The sequence below is a fragment of the Alligator mississippiensis genome, chromosome 2, assembly GCF_030867095.1.
Source record: "Alligator mississippiensis isolate rAllMis1 chromosome 2, rAllMis1, whole genome shotgun sequence".
In the NCBI taxonomy this organism is placed as follows: domain Eukaryota; kingdom Metazoa; phylum Chordata; order Crocodylia; family Alligatoridae; genus Alligator; species Alligator mississippiensis.
This window is the reverse complement of record NC_081825.1, coordinates 277,702,633-277,721,361: the sequence shown is the minus strand read 5'-3', so window position 1 is coordinate 277,721,361 and position 18,729 is coordinate 277,702,633. Positions and strand designations below refer to the sequence as shown.

At 41.4% G+C, this 18,729-nt stretch overlaps 1 protein-coding gene across 1 annotated transcript; it reads left to right on the top strand.

Moving 5' to 3' along the window:
* Window positions 1–725: 725 nt before the first annotated feature.
* LOC102566804 (alpha-1-antitrypsin) lies at window positions 726–11,072 on the top strand. The gene is made up of 5 exons (XM_006275936.4): window positions 726–830; window positions 4,123–4,785; window positions 6,900–7,170; window positions 8,669–8,816; window positions 10,752–11,072. Exons 2-5 carry the CDS (start codon window positions 4,140–4,142, stop codon window positions 10,944–10,946), a joined length of 1,260 nt encoding a protein of 419 aa, XP_006275998.3. The 5' UTR covers window positions 726–830; window positions 4,123–4,139; the 3' UTR covers window positions 10,947–11,072.
* The last annotated feature ends 7,657 nt before the right edge of the window (window positions 11,073–18,729 follow it).

Genomic DNA, 18,729 nt, shown 5'->3' with positions numbered 1-18,729 from the left:
GGAAAAAAGGGTTACATTTATGTTATGTAATGCATATGTCAGTAAACAAATTTGGTTGTCAGTAAAAAGTTTGCAGATGTCAGTAAAAAGAATTATTGGATTGGCAACCCTGCCAGGTACCAAAAGTGAGAAGGGAATGGTTGAGAATATGTCTGCCATAGGCAATAAAATTGCTAGTTATGCATCATATCCTCATCTGCATGGGGTTACAGTCATGTGCAAGAAGTATGGGAGGTGCCTTTTGGTGCCTGTTCAGTTTGGAGATCTTTAGGAAGATTTGGCTCCAACCATGTGCATTTCCAGCAAGATACAGGGAAAGGAAATTCTTTGGTGGGTTCCAGATACCACCTTGGCAATAGAGCTTTACTCCCACGCTATGCTGTGAGCTGCTTCCCCCTATGTTTTTGTGCTCTCCCACCATGTCTGAAGACTGCAGTGGGTCTTATCTTCTTGGCACCAATGACTAGTCCCTGTTGCCAGAAATCATATTGTGTGTACTAGTGGTTCCTGGGCAGACATTTCTAATTTCCAGTAAAGCCCTAATTGCTCAATGTTTGAATTGGGAGGCCTCCACAGGATCAGGGACAGCAAGCATTGCTGCTGTCCAAGTGACCTTGCAGTCATTGGCTGTATTCTGTGCTGTTTGGATAGAGTGAGAGCATCTTAGACGACCTGAAAAAACAGTTTCTTTAGCCTTTGCTCGGTTTCTTAATATCGTTATTTGTTCTGTTTAATGTTTAATCGTGAAAACAGCTGAATGTCACTAAGCAGCATAAATAACAGCACAAGAGGACATGCAGATCAGATCAACACAACAGGGCCCTGATTCTGTAAGTACTGCATTTGGTTTTCCTTAGAAAACATTCATTGCTTTTAATAGATGTTTGCAAAGATCTGTGGTGTGCTTGTAATAAGATTATTTTATTCATGTTTGTGACTGTTCTCTGTAGCTGGTGCTGTGAAAGATTACTTACACATATCCTCAGGAGACCAGCAAAACGGGCTGTGATAGTGGAAGTATACATGAAACAAATTAGCATAAATGCCCTTTGAAGTTCTGGGGATATTTTTAACCATTCAAAAATAGAATATTGCTGAGCTACCTTTTTTGTGCTGGGTAATCCCATTCTCTGAGGTTCAGTATTTGAGTAATCCACCAAAATACATCTATTTTAGTCTTTCAGGGAAGACTAACTTTGTAAATGCAACACATTGATAAGTGTCCTTGTGACTAATATAAAAATAAGCTGGAACAGATCATTAAGAAACAAACCTATCACCCTTGTCTATCATCCCTAACTCAGGGACTGGCAGAGATTTGACTTCTGGATTCTCAGGTTTGAACTGAAGATGATGCCCCAGCCTTTCCAAGGGACAAATATCATACTATGGTTATTTTATAAACTTCAGATCACATCAGTTGCATCATTTCACCTATCCCCGAGGCTATTAAAAACAGATTATTAAAATAGTAGTGCAAGAAATTTTCAAATTTCAAAGTAATGATTAAAATAATTAACATTTCTAAAGAGAAAAGAATATGGAAAAACTACAACTTTCACACATTCTATTTTGAGCAAAAGATCTACTTCCAACATGTTGAGAACAGCTATGTCATCCTGCCCTGTATGAAATTGCTTTTGACAGATTATCATTTGTGCTTTCTTAAACACTGTGTTAAATTATGGATAAATAGGAAATAGACATGACTAGAAGGCGGTTGTCTCAATCAAAAAAATATTCTGTTGCTTCTGGATATTTGTTTTCAGCAACAAATGCTTTTAAAAATGGGGGTCAACCTCATTTTTTAATAGAGAGATACTCGCTCAAATGCGTAAGGTATTGTGCTCTCATTTTCCACTGGACTGAAAACAACATTCCATATTAGACACATAAAAATAACTGGCTCTGGTCTCAGGCCATACTGAAACATTTGGTTTTGCAGATCAACATTTTTGTCATCTTTTAATGGCAACTGACCATCTCTTGGGCAATGGCACTCAGATTTTGGTAATACACAAGCACAAATGTTGTGTAGGTCATGCAAACAAAAAAAGACTAACAAGGCATCATAGCAAGACACTAGCTTGTTTGTCACCAAGACATCTAGAACTTGGCTCCCAGAAGAAACTGTAAGTAGGTCTTATTTCTTCTCCAAGTAGTTCTCTAACCCCTTCTCATTCCTGTGGAGCAGATTGCTTCCCTCAGCCAGGGACTGATGAGAAGCTAGCTTGATTGCCTTAGCAAAAAAAAAGGCTGAGAATGAGATATATTTATGCATAAATGGAGTAAACATTAGGGAGAGAGAAGAAAAATTGACATTAAAAGACTGTTGGCACAAAAACAAATAGGTGCACATTGGGCTCGTCTACATGTTCATTAATGTGCTGTGGTACTGTGCATTTATTTAGTACTTGTACAGCCAAGTACTAAATAAATGTGCAGTAACCAGAGTTACTGCACAGTAGCACCAGCAAGTGCCTTTTTAGTGACACTACTGTGCAATAGCCTAATAATACTGTGTAGTAGCATATTAGTACTGACCGTGCTGTGATGTGCTATTGCGCAGTGTTATTAGGCTACTGCTCAGTTAGTGTCTCATGTAGACATGCCCATTATGAATTAATTTAGAGGGAAGTTATAAAAAGGTTTCCAACCATTAGAATAGTGAGGAAACAATAGGTTTTAAGACTTAATCTTGTTATGTTTCTAAGTCAGATTATAATGTTGTTGCCTACAATAGCAGAGACTGACCGCAATAACTCAGGAGGTCCTCTCTAGCCTATGTCATGATATCTTGCTCTAGACTGTTGCTGGTGGCTCTCTCATCTGTTGCTATTGCTACATTGTCCATCACTCAAGAATTAGGCCTCATCAAATTAATCCTCACTGGAACATAGTGGGCACGTTTAATATGAGGTACTAACTAAATGCACAGTAACCGGTGCTACTGTAGCACTGGCACATGGTCTTTTTGTGATAGTTAATGTGCAGTAGGCTAATTGTACTGTGCATTAGCGCATTAGCATGGCTTTTGCTAATGGTTGAACAAAGTGTCCACTACGGTTGAACAAAGTGTCCCATGATAGAGTCAAGCAACTCCAAAAGAAACCAGTCTTCTCCAAGGTAAAACTACAGAGGTGTCCCTAGAATTCCAAAAGGTACTGGAATTCCTCTTTCCCATCAGGGTCTTGGCTAGCCAATCTGGGCCAGTTTAGGGTGCCCCCCCCCCCCCCCCCCGAAGTTACATAGCATGGACCATATATGTGGAACCTAGGGAAAATATAGATTGTATGCATTCTCACACTTTTTGGAACTCCTCGTGTAGCCAAATTATATAGGAGGGCTAATTTCTCTCCATTTATCCATAAGGAAGGCAGGAAGTTAATAATAGCAGCCCCTTCTACATACTGGATGCATCTACACATCTCCCTATGGTGATATAGTGATATGCTATGTCACCATATGGCATACTACAGCTACGTAACAATCACACAGGTCTACACGTGATCACTAGCTATGTCATCCTAGTGGCACACTCTGCACTTATAGTGCACCACTATGGCAATGTAGTGGGGAAATTTACGCGTGCGTCGCCTGTATGGTGCTGTATGGGTGGTTACTGCACCATGTTTTAGAACTTCCAAAAGTACTAAAGCATGGTGCAGTAACAACATCCCCATATAGTTAAATGCAGATGCACTCACTGAGAGGAAGCCAAATAGATTATGTTCCAACTCTAGGTACACTTAGTCCTATGTTTTAATCCCTATCTCTTAATTACCAGTTATATCCAATGACATGGAGTAGACATAGCCATACAGGGGAAGATTATGCCATTAGCATTATAGAAAACTACACTCTGTTTTACAAAAGATGAGGAACAAAGTTGCTTATCCTAAATAGCCATGGTGTAGTACAATTTTTATTATGTCTGGCATATTAGCAAATATAACCAAACTATCAAGTGTACAGTATCTTTAGATATGCCATGTTCATTTGGGGGTTTTCTACATTTGTTTTCTGTAAGAGCTATGATAACGAAGGTAAGCCACTAGCTGTTAATTGTTACCAAGATCATCATTATTTTATACTCATCTATTTCATTCTATTTTATTCCAGAGTAATTTGAAAGGAAGATGAAACCTTTTACCTTTTTGTGTTTGGTCCTCGTTGGTCTCTATGCCGTTGCCAATTGTCATCATATATCTGGCAAGCACAAAGATGAGAAAGAACTTTTGGAACACAGTGGAGCATATGACATCATAAACCAGGGCTGCCCCACACGAGGCTCTAGTTATGCTGATTTTACATTTAGCTTCTACAAACAGGCTATGCTACAGGAACCTAACAAGAATATTTTCTTTTCTCCTATAAGCATCTCCACTGCCTTTGCAATGTTGGCACTGGGTGCTAAGTCAACCACTCTGAATCAGATTTTTGTAGGAATGGGCTTTAACTTGACAGAGGTTCAGGTAGAGGATATACATGAAGGTTTTCATCATCTACTTTACATGCTGAATAAGCCTGACAATGAGATCGAGATCAGTCTGGGAAATGCCCTCTTTACAGATAGGGGATTTAAGCCACTAGAGAAGTTTTTAAATGACATAAAAGGCTTTTATGAAGCAGAATTTCTTTCTAGTAATTTCCATAATCCACCAGAAGCTAAGAAACAGATCAATGATTATGTTGAGAAAAAAACCCATGGGAAAATACAAAATTTTCTTGATAGTCTTGATTCAAGCACTGTAATGGTTCTTGTTAACTACATCTACTTCAAAGGTAAGACATTAAGCACACATGGATATGTATTTAAATTAGTCTTTGGACAGCTGAATATGATCTAAAGCACAAAAATATTTTTCCTGCCTTTAAGGAAAAAAAAAGATAAACCATATGATAAGATAATAAAGTGAACTTCTATGGCAGAACCAAATGTTCAGGACTGAAGATAAAGGCAAGAGGTGTTAAAACAAAACAAAACAGGAGGCCTGAACTGTGGAACATTCCAATTTTTTTGAGGGAGGTTTGGTTTGATTTGGACCAAACTCAAACACGTTTATCTCAGAATCACCAAACACAGTGGGAAGCTTGTTCTAGCACTTCCAGGTTCTGCAGCAAGGTTTTCAGAAGCCCTGAGATCCCTAGCTCCTGTTGGCATGCCCAGGGCTTCCTGCTGTGGAGCACAGAACTGGGCGCTGTTAGAGCCAGAGTTACCGGGACTTTCAGGCAGAGAACCTGAATGTTCTGGCATGGTTGTCTACCCCAGAACCACAGATCCTGGGATCTCAGTAGCCCAGCCCTGACACAGTCCTCCTGGAGTGAGTGCCCGCTCGTGAGCAACAGACACTGGCATTCTACCAGATACACTGTCTGGGCCAGGGACTTGGTGCTTTCACAATCCCCAGCCCCAAGCCTGGGAACTCACTTCTTTCAGGATGTGTGGTTCTGGGGCCAATCTGCCAGATGGACTCTCCCAGAACCAGAGGACTGCCACTTCCAGGATCTCCAGTTCTTGGGCAGACCAGCCTCACAAACTATCCATGGCTGACCATCTTCTGCTTCTTCATCTCCACTGCTTACAGGAGGCCTCACACTCCCCAAGTAGACTCATCAGGTGGACTGCTCCCACACTGGAGCCTTGGTGCTCTCAAAGTGCACAGCTTTGGGACAGGCTCAAATGAAACTTTACAAAAACATTTCTGGTCAGCCTGCATACAGAGGAGGAAGTTGTGCTGATGTAGCCAAATGGGAGAACCAGCAGTTAGAGCTCAGATATTGATAAAGCAGTCCATCCTGCTCGATTAGAATGAAACTATAGAAGGATAGAAAAGGCTTGACAAGATCCTATGAACAAAACTTAAAGAAAAATCTAATTAAGTATAAGAATCAAATTTTTAACATGATAGGCTAAACTACTAAGGGGAGTAAGTGCTGGACTCTTCTGGATGTCTGTAGAGGATGACTTTCCAGAAGATATACTTTAGTCAAAAATAAATTATTGGCCCCAGTGGAGGGGTAGTGTGGTGAAATTGTATGTCCTATGTTATGCTGGAATTCAGATGTTGTGGTATAACAGTCCTTTCTACCTTAAAATACCAGTAATGTTTATTAAGCTCCCACAATACATCATTTTAACAGCACACCTGACTTGTAGACCTACTGAGCTGCCTGCTGGCAAATTCTTCTCAATGAAGAATTAAAACAAGAAATGAATTGGGTCAATTCTATTGCATTCATAAACAGTATGCCATGTCATGCATTCCTTATACCTCTCTCCCTGAAATATAGAAAGCTCAAGGGGAGAGGAGTCTGACTTGTCATGGAGGCATGGACTTCATATCGCCATCCTAAGGGATGGTGCAAAATGAACATTTCTCTCATGGTCTTTTGAGTCCTAAGAGGGACTCTTTACCTCCCCCCACCATACACACCACACTTCTTAACGCGGTGGAGGAGGGGGCGTGTCTGCCTGTTAGCTCCTAATGTTAAATAGTATGAAGATAATTTTTAATTTATAAATTATTTTTGTACTGTAAGTAGCAATAGTTTGACTTGAAATTGGGATCCCCTGATTTAACACTAAAATAAACAAGCTTTCTTTTCAAAATACAAATTTTTAAGGAATGAAAACAATATTTATTCATTTCCCTCAACTGCTTTTCATCATAGCTGAAGTTCATAGAAAAGCCATATAAAAAGAAAGCCATATAAGAAAAGCCACATATAAGCTCTGGCCTGGTTTGGTAGGTTACAAAATGAAAATTGCTTTATAAAAAACAAACTTTGATTCACTTAAACTGTCTAATATGAGCTTCTTACATTTGAATTACTCTGATTTGGATTAAGTATTTCTCTCTCCCTCAAATACTCAATTATTTCCTATTTTTCATTAGCCTCTTGGGAAAATCCTTTTGCACCTATACAAACTTCTGAGGAAGATTTTTTTGTGGATGTAAAAACACCTATTAAAGTCAACATGATGCGACAAGAGGGAGAATATGAAAGTTACTATGATAAGCAGCTGTTTTGTGAGGTGGTGCAGATACCTTATCATGGAACTGCAGAAGCAATATTTATTCTACCTGACAATGGAAAAATGAAACAAGTGGAGAATGCTCTGGTGAAAGAAACTGTGTGTAAATGGAGAAAATCACTTAAAACAAGGTAACTCTACTGTTGTTGTTCAACAGATACTTTACTGTAGTTTAGGTGAAAGTCTGTGCAATGGCAAGACATTAAATCAGACAGCTTAGTTCAACATTCATTGTGCTGATTAAGTAGCATTGTAAAATACTCCCCCCCCATTTGCCATGAAGTAGAGCTTCGTGCACCTGCAACTCTAGCTCCTTGTTCAGCATATACACACTGTGAACCAATTTAGCAGTTACTAGGTTGCTGTGACTTGGGTCTCCTCTATATGAGCAGGTAAAGGAACAATGGGATTTAATTCATGTCCCACACAATTGTGTCTCCTGCCATGCCACATGCGCATGTGATTTTGTGGGTTGCATAATAGACCCCATCACACCTTACTGTCAGTGCAGGCGGAGCCCAATCCCAGGTTCCCCCTGTACCAGCAAGAAGCAACTTCGTAGCTTATTCGTCTTTTTACCATGCTGTTAATTGATTGATCGATCATGTTGCCAGGTGATTAACTGGTTAATCATGCCTTAAGTGTAACATAAAGTGTAACATGTTGACTTTGTTGGTTTTTTGGTTTTATATGTTTAACTATTTCATGCTGTTAACATGGTTAATTTACCCTCATGTGGCACATCCCCATGGGCAGAAACATGTTTCCCTGGAGACAAATAGCAGTGGCACATATTTGTGCCTCTGCTCTTTGTCCCCAGGCATGCCCCCGCATGTGTGCTTTGGTGCATGGCAAATTGCCCTGGGTGGGGTAGGGGAAGCTGGGGCCAACACCTGGGCTAGCCACAGCAGCCTTATCTGGGATTCTGGAGGCCTTCTGGGGCTGCAGTGGCAGCTATCCAGGTGCGTGGTGCCTGAGAGGCAGCCAGAGCCTGGCTAGCGCTGGCCAGGCTCTAGTTTCAGGTGGCACATGCTGCAGCCACGTGTGCCACACAACTTATTTGGGGCATTTTTTTTTTTTGACACTGTGATCTCCCATTGTCAACCCCCCCCCCAATGCCGCTAATTAGCCATGTGGCAAATGCATGCACATGCAGCACATGTGGTTTGTGGTGCTGCAGACAGGTTTGTGGCATTGTAAGTTTCACATGCATGTTTGCAGAGATGTGCCCACGTTGTCACTGACGTCATCTTTAATCATTTCTTTTACCATTTCCACTCATCTTTATACTCATAATCCCTATACCTACACCATCATCTGCCTTCCCCTCCAAGATCTCTCATTCCCACAAACATTTGTTGAATGTATGTCTCAATAACAAAATGAAATTATGGCAGTAAAAAGGGCATGTTTGTTCAAGGACAACTAAACCAGAGAGAATTTCCAGGCATGGAGAGAAGACTCATTCTGCAGAAGTGTTCAATCTTTATTCAAATACAAATTACACAGCCACATACAGACTCATTTACAGCCACAAAAGCACCACCAAACATTATTAAAAAGCATTTACTGTAGATCATTATCTGAAATCTGTACAAAATTTCACTGCCATTTTTCATTGTTGAACAGACGTATAAATCTGCACCTCCCAAGAGTCTCTGTTACTGGATCCTATGACATACAACAACTATTTGAGAAGATGGGCATTACCGAAGTATTCTCTAGCAATGCTGATCTGTCTGGAATCAATGGTGCACATGGCCTACAGGTTACAAAGGTAAGTTAGTAAGCAGAGATGGTGATGTCTGAATTTATGTGAGAATATTTGAGGGCTTGATTTTGCTTCCAGTGACACCAGTGGGAGTTGGTTATTGGTCTTTTCTACACTATGGCACCAACATATTCGTTACAGAGAACACACAAGGTTTCTAGACTCAGCTTTAGTATTTGAATGTTACTGTAATGGCTAGAATATTTTGAATGGTTACATAATTAAGAATGTTTACAGTATTATCCCAATGCTAATTTCAGGATACTTTCAAATTACTTTACTCATATTGAGTAAAAAGATGATTAAACTTATAGGGGAAACACATCTTCCATATAATGAATTAGGCTATAACAACCGAGTCTTCAATATAAAAGTTATTGACTTTTGCTATTGAGCTGTTCAGTTTTCCCGGTCAGGGAGAGTTAAAGTGATATTTTTGGTACTTGTAATGGTCAGAACATTATGAATGGTTACAAGTACTAAAAATACCATGTTAACTATCCTTGGCCAGGAGAATAGAATTGCTTGATTGCAACAGAGACAATACATTTTAAATTGAGGCCTCTGATTATATTCTTATTCATAGCAAGTGCATCTACACATGCAATTGATTTAAAACAATACACTCTGGAGCAGTTTGAGCCACAGTAAATTATTCCTGGGTGCAGAATCAACACATGCACCTGGGACAGCAGCAATTTGAGCTGGGGGAGCAATTTATACCAGGGACAGGGGTACAAGGGACTAGCCCTGGGCTCTGGGTGGCAGCATCAGGCAGCAGAGGGGCTGCCTAGGGCACAAGAGTGCCAAACGTGCAGAGATGCATGGCTAGACAACAGACAGGAATCTGGCCCACTGCTGTCTGGGCTAACTGGGCACAGGTTATATCCGCAGTCAGCATTTACACATGTGTTTAACTGCAGTTAATTACCCTGCCATAAGATAGTTGGGGACAGTGCTATCCTACGGTGATGTTAATTAGTTTACTGCAGCCTAAGAGTGTTGCACATGTAGATGGTGACACTTTACTCTGAAGTTAATTCATGTACTCTGCAGTTAAGTGCATGTGGAGTTGCAGCCAGAGTAGTAATTTAGTAATTGAGGATCCCCAGAGACCAAGTAGACTGTGAGTGAATCCTGGCCCCCCTTGAATTAATGGAAGCTGTGTTTTCCTTATATGTTTAATCAGCTTTTTATGAGTAAATCATAATGTATGACTAAATCATGTTTAATCAGCTTTTTATGAGTTTAATCAGCTATTTATGAGTAAAATAATCTGAAAACATCCTAACATTATCACTGGGATTATTAAATCAGACTAGCAACCATAAAGAGCAAGTTCTCAGTAGTGTTGCAAAGCACCTCCTAGATGTTAAAAAGCAAAACAAAACAAAACAAAATAAAACAAGAGCTAATGTTTGGACAGACTGCAGCTCTGCAATATCAATCCACAGCATTTGATGCAGAAAGCCATACTAACAGAAAAAATGGTGGAGCTTGGCAACAGAGATTCTTGTCACTGGTTATTTTGATATTTTGGACACTACATAGCTCTTTACAATCTAAATCTACAATTATTTGTGCTGTTGAGACTACTGGTGAAAGGAATTCATAACATTTAGCAAGCATCTAAAACTCCCTTTTTTGTAGAGAGGAAGGGCAAGTGATTTGGTTCATGTAAACAATCTGTTTTCTTGAAAAATTACAAAGTTGTTGTATTTATTCCTTAATTATAATACTGTTGAGCCTAATCCTAGAGTCCTAACAAAGAAAAAGCTCCCTTTGCAGTTCAGGGGAGGTTTTCCATTCAACGACCTGGGTCTACTGAGTCGTAGCAATCCTGTTCTTTTTTTCTGCCTGGCTCCTGACAAAAGAAGTTCATCATCAGCTTCTGTTCACTGTCCATATGCAGAGTGTAACATTTGTCTCATTTCCTTACAGGCGGTTCACAAGGCCCTGCTGAAAGTTCATGAGAATGGCACTGAGGCAGCAGCAGCCACAGCAATAATAATTAGGAAAGTTCATCAGCCTTCAGTCACCATTAAATTCAACAGGCCTTTCATTATGTTGATCGTTGATAAAGCATCTGCCATCACGCTTTTCATGGGGAAAATTGTCAACCCTATCGAAAACTAAGTGATGAGTTGCTGGATATGCCATTGTGCAGATAGTAGCATATATCCATGTAGCCCAGCAGGTGTAACTACATCTAAACTTTAATCTACTTATATCAAAAACAAGTAAAATATGTGTGTGGTAGCATTTTTGCCTATAAACCTTTGAAATCTGTGGGCATTTATAGATGTACTCCAGGAGGTGGGGAGGGGCATGTTAATTAGCAAGCTGTGCTAATTAAAAGCACCCAAGCATCACATGTATCAGAGTGAAAATTTATGGCAGGGCACTTTGAATTAAAGCTTATCAAAGTGAGCTTTAGTTTAAAGTGCCCCATCACCATTTTTCAGCATGGAGATGCTGATAAACATGACACTGGAGTCTGCTGGAGCATGTTCATTTCTGTGCTCCAGCAGACTCAATTAATCAAATCTGCTCCAACTCACTGGATTTACAGAACTTCGGAGCAGCCTCACTGCATGCCTATAGGAGCCCATTACTCCCTCAAGCATGACTAGAGGTGTATCCAGAATATGTTGTAATATACTTCAGTTATCTGCTTGTGCAGGAATATTTTCCATTTCCCCCCTGTTTAATTATTCCGATTCTCAAATCACTTGGAAATTACTAGATACTTAAGCAAAGACCCTTTACTAAGTGGCATTGTCCTGAACACCTTCCGTTCACAAGCCACTTTATCATCCTGGAATCCTGGTAGTGATCATTGCACTAACAAACCAGTCTCTGGATTGTTTCAGCTATGAAAACCAAAAAATTAGCAGCCTCTTCTTTTTACCCAGAATTATTGCTGATGGCCAGAACTTTACCCAGTCAGTCCCCTCAGAGCCCTTTGTTCCCTATAGTTTCTTTCATTCTCTAATGTATTTGTTATATTGCTTCTGGCAACCTGTCCTTCTCACATAATCCCACATCTTCCTTATGTCTCTGATAACCCGAGCAAGTTCTATGACATTAGAATACCTCTTCCTTAGCATACTGCTGCCTTGTTATCTCTACAGGATCTGACAAACAATTCATGATCCCTGTCCAGCTTTTATCTATAGGATATGAAGTGGGCATTATAGGTTTGATTAGAACAGCCAAGCCAGCAAGGCAGGCTTTCTTAGATATTAATGTTAGAGATCAGGATGAGGAAAGATGTGCGAGGGCTGATGTGAGAGTCTGGGTGTGTCTATACATGTAATTAATTTGAAGCAATAAACTCCGGAGCTTATTGTGCTGGAGCTTATTGCTCCTGGGCGCGCCCCTTGAACATGCATGTAGGACCGCATCACACTGAGCCGGGTTGGAGGAACCCCGCTGGCAGAGAGCCCAGGGGTTCCACCTGCCAGCCCAGGGCTGCTCTGATACAGCTCAGTGTGCTGTAGAGGGGCTGGCTGAGGCATGAGGGTGCTCCAGTGTGAGGCTAGCTGGCAGGCAGCTTGTGACAGATCTCTCAGCCATGTGGAGATTGGGACCCATCTGATATAATATATATATATATATAATCTGATATAAAAAATCTGATCTTTAATGGATAGTTTCCGTGTTGATGAATATATGATTTTCTACCTTTTGCATGGTACCATTTAGAAAGATTTTCCTCCACTGCAAATCAAGAAAGATATAAAGAAATGAGACTCTACATAAGGCAATCCCATAAGCATGTGCTATAGTTCAACCCTTTTCAAAACAGCATTTACACAGGGGCTTTAAAAAGTAAGGCAAAGGTTTAGGTGCTGTCCTGAATCAAGAGAGGTGTGCTGACTGTCAAGAGCGGAACGGGGTGTGCTTCCCAAGAGATGTTGCAATATATCCATGTTCACAGTCTGATTCATCCATGTTTTGAGCAGATCAGGTCTCCAAAGTTTAACAAAAGAAAAACTTTGTTAGTGAGTACAACCATTTCTTCTTACAACGTTGGTGCTGGAAAGAAAACAAACTGTATTAAGTCATTTTTGGATCTGTATTTTTATACAGACAAGTGTCTTCATATATGAAGAATCTCAGCACACAGATACATCACCTACAAATAGACAGGTTTGCTGGTGACAAAGGAAAGAGTCCATCAGTGCTTGCTTAAGCTTTACCATCCATGTTCACTTCAACTCCCAAAAAACCTGCTGATTTAATCAGCCTTCTATAGACTAGCAATTTCCTTTTCTAGAGCATTCAGATTCTGTCTCTTTCAGTCATGAAATCATGGTGGAAGTCATTTTAATCATAATATACTACAGAGTGACATTTGTAGTAGGAAGATTTCTATTAAATTCAATATGATATAGGAAAATAGAAATGACTGTGGATGTCACTATGAGGAGATATATTACTATAAATACCACGCCAAAGAGACACATCACTACTGTTTATTCTACATGATGAAGGAAATGTGAAGAAAGCAGAGAATGCTCTGCTCAAAAAACTCTTAGGTTGCATCCACACGAGCATGCCCATGCCTCTGGCAGCATTGCAAACCTCTCTAAGACGCTGCAAGATGCATGTGCGCAAACAAAAAAACATTCCCCACAGGGGAAGGATCGGGGGAGCAATGGAGGACTGGGGCTGGGCAAGATCCCTTGCAAAAACAAAATATAAATTAGATACCACAGTTCCCTGTTCACCATATTAAAGAAACAGGGAAATACATAATCCAGATGGTTGCTTCCTAAATTAGAACAAGCACACAAGTAGCTGAAGTGGAGTAAATATGGTTCATTTGGTGGCTTTCAAACAAAAGAAAACTCAGGGACAGATTCTTTATTAAGAAAGAAAAAGAAAATCTTATGATTCAGGCACAGGCCTTACAGCCAAGAGGCCCAGGTTCTACTGTGTGGCTTTGCCGTAAACTAGGAGAAAGTATGATACAGGAAACCTTTGTTTAATGTTTTAAGCTGCTTGGAAGAAGTTGCTTAGTAGAAGTATTGCTTCTGTATTTTCTCACACAACCCATGTCTCCAAATAAGATGTGCACCTTTTTTTTTGGCAAGGCAGACTGAAGGAAAAAAGATTTTTTCCACAGTTATGGACACATACAGCAGGGACAGAGCCTAATCTTCATCTTATTCATGGTCCCTTTCTTGCTCAGGCAAAAAACTACAGTGTTAACCCTTTCACGGCTGAAGTCAGCAGCTCTTGGTTGCTCTTCCAAAAGCTGAAACTGTAGCTGTTAGGATTTTGAAAAGAACTAAAAATAGGCTTCAGGGCTGTGAAGCTTTAGAAATATGACTAGGAGTAGCTAAATGCCAAATTCTTCATCAAAATTGCAAAATAAAGTGGTGATAGATTGTTATGAAATATCAAAATTATTGGAAAGGAAACTGGGTGATTATCACCTGTTGAATGAAGAGCAATTGGAAAGAATCAAGTGGATTTTAAAGTGCCACAAAGTCAATTGACTCCATCTGGACAGCCTCAAAAGAAATACCACTACTGCTATGCTGCCTGGAAAATCAGCCTTCCCGCTTAAGACACCTGCTCTCCCCCTTCCTCTTCAATTTTCTCTCTCTCCCACTTCCTTTAATTTATTGCATCCACTGCTTGTATCTTTTATTAGATTATCCATGCTTTGGAATGAAGCATCATATCTGGTTATAGACTATTGAATTCAATTCAAGGCACTTTGATATTAAAAACATGTTTTGTTGAGATACTGTGGGAGATTATATCAGAGCAGAGAAGATCAGAAATCAAGTAATCAGGTACTTCAGAGTTCAACTGATAAGAAAAGAAGAAACCTGCCAAGTGAGTGCCAGAGTATGCAGAGCCTTCCCCAGGGTCTTAGAAATGCTCCCAGTCCTATTTAGATGATCTTTGCCAGGTTGATGAAAACTGGAAACATTGTATTTAATTTGTCCGGTCAAAACTGGAGCCACCTATGCAAGTATGCAAAGCTATAGATTACAGATATTGGAAAGGTGTTCATGCAAAAATGGTTAGTACTAAATTATAGAAGAGCTAAGAGGGGTCAAAGATTAAATTCATTGGGAAAAAAGCAACCCTATCTATAAGCTAATCATAGAATCATAGTCAAAGTCGGGCTGGAAGGGACCTCCAGAGGTGATCTAGTCTGAACCCCTGCCTGAGGCAGGATCATCCCTATCCAAACCATCCTATACAATCTATAATCTAAACTCTATGTAAGACTACTGTTAACCTTGACACAACACAGACACAATATTCTAACCTGCCACAAGTAAAGCAGGGGAACCAGAGCAGCCAATGGCTTGTTCTTTAAAAGGTTGTCAATATACGCTCAAGAGATCTTAGGCAGAGGACCACACCGCCCCCCCCCTCCTCCCCCCGCTACAAAGGAAGGCAAAACCCCCCACAGTCCATACCAATCTGACCATGGGGTAAAATTCCTTCCTGACTTCAAATATGGTGATTGGTCTGACCCTGAGCAGATGGGCAAGACCTGCTGGCCAGGAGTCTCCATCTTTAAGTCCCAGAAGGAACACTGGCACACCCCAGTTAAAATCCCCAACTTTGGCTGTAGCAATACCTAATGCCTCTGAGGGAGGCCTAAAAACACCCTGACACATGTAGCAGAAAGGGGGCAACCAGCAAAGCCCAGAGGTGTGGGGAAGTACCCACAGTAGAACATAGGCGTAGCTATACCTAGATCATCCCTGACCAGTGGCTGTCCAATCTCTTCTTGAACACCTCCAGTGATGGAGAGTTCACAATTTCCCTAGGCAGTCTATTCCACTGCCTCACTATTCTCGCAGTTATAAAGTTTGTCCTGATATTCAGTCTAAGCTTACTTTGCTGCAACTTCAAGCCATTGGTCCACATCCTTCCCTCAGCAGCAACAGAGAAAAGGTGCTTTCCCTCTTCTTTACAGTAACCCTTCAAGTATTTGAAGACTCCTATCATGTCCCCTCTGAAGTGCCTTTTCCACAAGCTGAACATGACTAGCTCCTTCATCCACTCCTCATATGACTTGCTTTCCAAACGCTTTATCATCTTTGTTGCCCACAGAGATTCTCTCTAGCCTGAGTGAGGTTTTTTAAAACGTGCTGTCAAAAGCACACTATCGGGTACTTTTGGATGGTGAGGACAAATGGGAGCAAAGAAGCCATATCGACATATATGTTCTTATGATCTACACTCATTAAGTTTAGCACTTTTCAGATGGAAGCATGTTAAGCTGAACAGAAATGATGGTGATACAGGTATGAAGGATGGCAGATCCAACTGAATGCACAAGAAACTTTCAGCCATTCAGTAGAGCTTCTCCAAAGAAGCTCAGCCCTCCTTCAGACATACTATTCACAAGTATATGCAAACAGATTCTTTAATTATGAAGACAGACACTTCTGATGTCACCAGAAGCACCAGAGAACCACAGTTAAGTCTTTTCACTAGGAAGAATATTAAAATCTATTTGCTATTTGCTAGCATGGACTTCCTCCTCTCCTACAACCCTGTTCTTCCTGGTGGTGTGACACTCAGAGCTCCTAAGGCAGATGTGATTGCCTCTGACCAGTCTGAGTGACCGCTATCACAGTGAGTGAAACTGTGGAGGCCATGGGCCAGATCCTTCAGAATAACGGTCACACTGATGCCCTGGGAGAGTTCTTCAAGGTCCAGCCCACCCATGGATGGCTCCAAAGCAGCAGATGCCCCAGAGTTTCAGCCCCATAAGTGCCAGTTGTCCTGTCTTTTATCCTTTTAGGGAAAAGAGAGTGGGAAGGATTTCCTTGGGGAAGGCCAACGGGTATGAAAAAGTTAGGATTTTAACATTTTTGGGTCATGTTCAGCTTTGGTTTAAGTTTGGTTTAGAATGAAGGCCATGTCAGGGGTTTGCACAGAGGTTTTCTCAGTCTGCTATCCCTTTCCTAAGCCAGGTGGTTGTCCCTACGCCCACTGAGTGGGGGAGAAAATAAAACAGTTCAAGTCGTATAATTTCTCTAATGCTTTTTGACATTCCAGTCACTTGGCCCCATATATCACAGGACCTTTTACAAAATGCTTGTAATTATTTTCTAATAGGTTTTTTAGGTTCTACATAAATTGGGCATTACAAGATTATTTTAGGGACAGTTTAGAAATATCGATGCTAATGATTAGCCTGTGAGGCATTTGGATCAGAACTTGCTACAGTTGCAAATCAATGCACTTGGCAGAGGTTGTCCTGAGGGTGGGTGAAGCTGCAATTTTAATCTTGTTGTTTTTCCTCATAATAAATTTATGTGTAAGATATGGCTGCCCCTAGGATGCCTATAGCTGAATATCTTCAAAATCCGAGGCTTAACTAACCTTCTAAAAGGCTGTGCACCCCGTTTCCATCCCCTTCTCCTTTTCCTGCTCACACTCTCATTCTCTGCTCCTTGCACCTCTTCATTTCAGTTAGGCTCCTTCTTTCATGCTGCCTAGATGACAGCAGGGGGAGCATTGAGAGCACAGGAAAGTGGCCTGGCTCTTAACTCTGGAGCCTTGTAAACCAGTGAAGAACTATATATGTAGGAGCACTTTTCAGTTTACAGAACAGTTTAAAGACCATCATTTCCATAGGGTCTTTAAACTCTGCTGTTTCTATACAGTCTTGTTTGCAATATTTTTGTTAGATGCTGCTGTATCTAGCAAAGTAAGTAAATTTATTCTCAGTGATGAGGCACGAGTCTCTCAGATTTTGCTGACTTTTAATCGTATGATTTTTTTCCCCTACATTTTGGTAATACTGAAAATAGCAAATATTTATCCAAGTGCTGCAGATATTAAACACATGCTTCTGAATCCCTCCATAGGCCAATCAGGTATAAATTGAATAACATATTGTTTAAGAAACCCTGAAAAAACAATATAATTTGTGTGTTCATTGCCTCATTGCCATTTCTCTCTCTCTTTTTCCATTTTTCCAAAGATTTTCTTTCATCTTGGTGGGGAAAAAAACTATATTTTTCTCAAAATCCTCTTCTGAGTTAGAAAAAAAAAAAACTGTGGGAGGGGAAACTATCTATGCGAGGGGAAGGGTTTGGGAGCACATTTCAAGAGGTTTAGAGTGAGACTTGTGCTATCGGTAGGAAATCTGGCTCTGTTCTTTAGACAGATGGATCTCTTGCTAAACACACAAAGCAGGTTTTCTGGCTAGGTGCAAACATTCAAAAAGCCTGAGGGGAAATCGATCAGACCGTCATGGGTTCCTCTCAGCTGTCAAGAATAGATCGGGAATGAACAGAGCACACGTTCCCCCATCAGTGCAGATGAGGCATAGGGATGCCTGCACTGGTGGAGGCCAGCAGGTGGGAGGTGCTTCTGCAAACCCCCCAGCTTGCTGGACACTACTGAACCCAATGAAGCTGACTGGCAGGCCACACCTGATTGGCTGCTGGGCACAGGCCTCCGACCCCCTGCTGTGAGTCCCAGGGAGGCAGGGAGCCAGCACAGACTCTCCCCAGCCCTGCCCACCACCCCGCTGCCAGCCCTGGCCTCTGACCCAGTCAGAGCTGCTGGGGGATGGGCAGGGGCAGGGACCTTCCCTTTCCCTCCTTTCCCCCAGCTGCCAAGAGCTGGCAGGGGGGCAAAGCTGCACAGAGAAGTCATGCTGGGTCTGTCGGCAGGGGGAGGGGAGAAAGCCCCCACCTTGTCCCCGCCCCCCCAACAGTTCTGGCTGGTTTGGGGGTGGGGGCCTCTGCTTCCCCCCCTCCACTGCATGGCCAGGCTGACAGGTGCAGGCAGCACACAAAGCCAGGGAGTAGAGGCTTTGAAGCCTTGGCTCTGTGACAGGCCAGGGGAGCGGCCAGCCTGGCACTGGGCTAGAGCAGCAACTAGCTACTGGGAGCGAGGGTTGGCAGGGGAGCCA